General features: G+C 43.6%; 1 protein-coding gene across 1 annotated transcript in view; it reads right to left on the reverse strand.

Annotated features, from left to right (window-relative positions):
- Positions 1-171: 171 nt before the first annotated feature.
- The window catches only part of LOC139026854 (low affinity immunoglobulin gamma Fc region receptor III-A-like), a gene marked incomplete at its 3' end in the record, with an annotated part of 4,962 nt that continues 3,897 nt past the window's right edge, over positions 172-1,236 (reverse strand). The window contains 3 exon segments of the mRNA XM_070442117.1: positions 172-280; positions 373-645; positions 844-1,116. Of these exon segments, the coding sequence (XP_070298218.1) occupies positions 172-280; positions 373-645; positions 844-1,116 (655 nt within the window).

Genomic DNA, 1,236 nt, shown 5'->3' on the forward strand with positions numbered 1-1,236 from the left:
TAGAGTGTGTCATAGACTGGGTCTCCTCTCCCAGCTCTACACACATATCCTCCTGTGGGAGTAGGACCAGCAGGGATCAGAGTGTAGGAGTCTTCAGTAGTCATATTGCSTCTGTCTGGGAGACGCTCAAAATAGTAGGACTGCTCAGTTAAAGTGTAAACAMCTCTGTACCAGYAGAARCTCCAGCCTGTAGACAWCTRMTRAACRRCACAGCTCAGAGWCACTGAGTCTCCAGGGTTCAGCCACTGAGGAGAGATACTCAGGACAGGTTGTGGCTGATCTGTGATTAGYCAGAGGACASGTTTKAAKCTTTCAYTCTWAGAAAGTATTCTKGTTGCCCATGGAGARGTTTYCATGATTAGATATACTTACCAGACACAGTCAGTTGTACAGCATCACTGYTCTTGGAGAACTTGTTGCCCTTTACACCCTTACAGGTATATGATCCACTGTTAGACATGTAGACAGGACTGATTCTGTACTCAGGCTTTGTGTTAAAGGGGATCACTYACTGACTATTCTTATACCATCTGTAGTTCCAGTCAGAGTCTCCTCCTCCCTGTATGTCACATCTCATAGTAACAGTCTCTCTAATGAATATCTGGGCCCAGTTGGGTTGGAGGGTCAGAACAGCYACAGGTCTCTCTGCACAGACACACAGACAACTAACTCAAAAAACAGTTGCACATTTTTAAATGTATTTATTTATCAATAGGTCTTCTCATGAATATAGCTTCAAGTTAGCTACAGTTGTTGGGATACAGTAAGCAGACAAGATATTATTCCCCACTTTCTATCAATGTAAAATAGCAGCCATTTATCATAAAACTGTTTTAATCTCACCAGTAATGTTTATCTGGACTGGGTCACTGAACATTGTGTAGTAGACTGGGTCTCCTCTCCCAGCTCTGCTCCAGTACTGTCCTCCATCAGAGACACTGACCCAGCTGAGTGTGTAGGAGTATACAGAGGTTGTGGTTACTGGTGTAGAGTCTGGTCTGTGTCTGTACCAGTAAAACCTCCATCCAGAAGACTCTACAGTACAGCTCAGTGTCACACTGTCTCCTGTGAATACGTCCTCCTTGTCTAAAGTCAGTGTAGTCGACGGCTGATTATCTGTTGGTATTGCAATAGGTTTGAGTGTAAAGATCCACTCTACTGACGCTCACTAACAACAACAACAAAGTAAATCACCGTTCAGGGTAATAGTGACAGGATCACTGATGATTGATGATA

The sequence above is a fragment of the Salvelinus sp. IW2-2015 genome, unplaced genomic scaffold (assembly GCF_002910315.2).
Source record: "Salvelinus sp. IW2-2015 unplaced genomic scaffold, ASM291031v2 Un_scaffold6095, whole genome shotgun sequence".
Lineage (NCBI taxonomy): Eukaryota > Metazoa > Chordata > Actinopteri > Salmoniformes > Salmonidae > Salvelinus > Salvelinus sp. IW2-2015.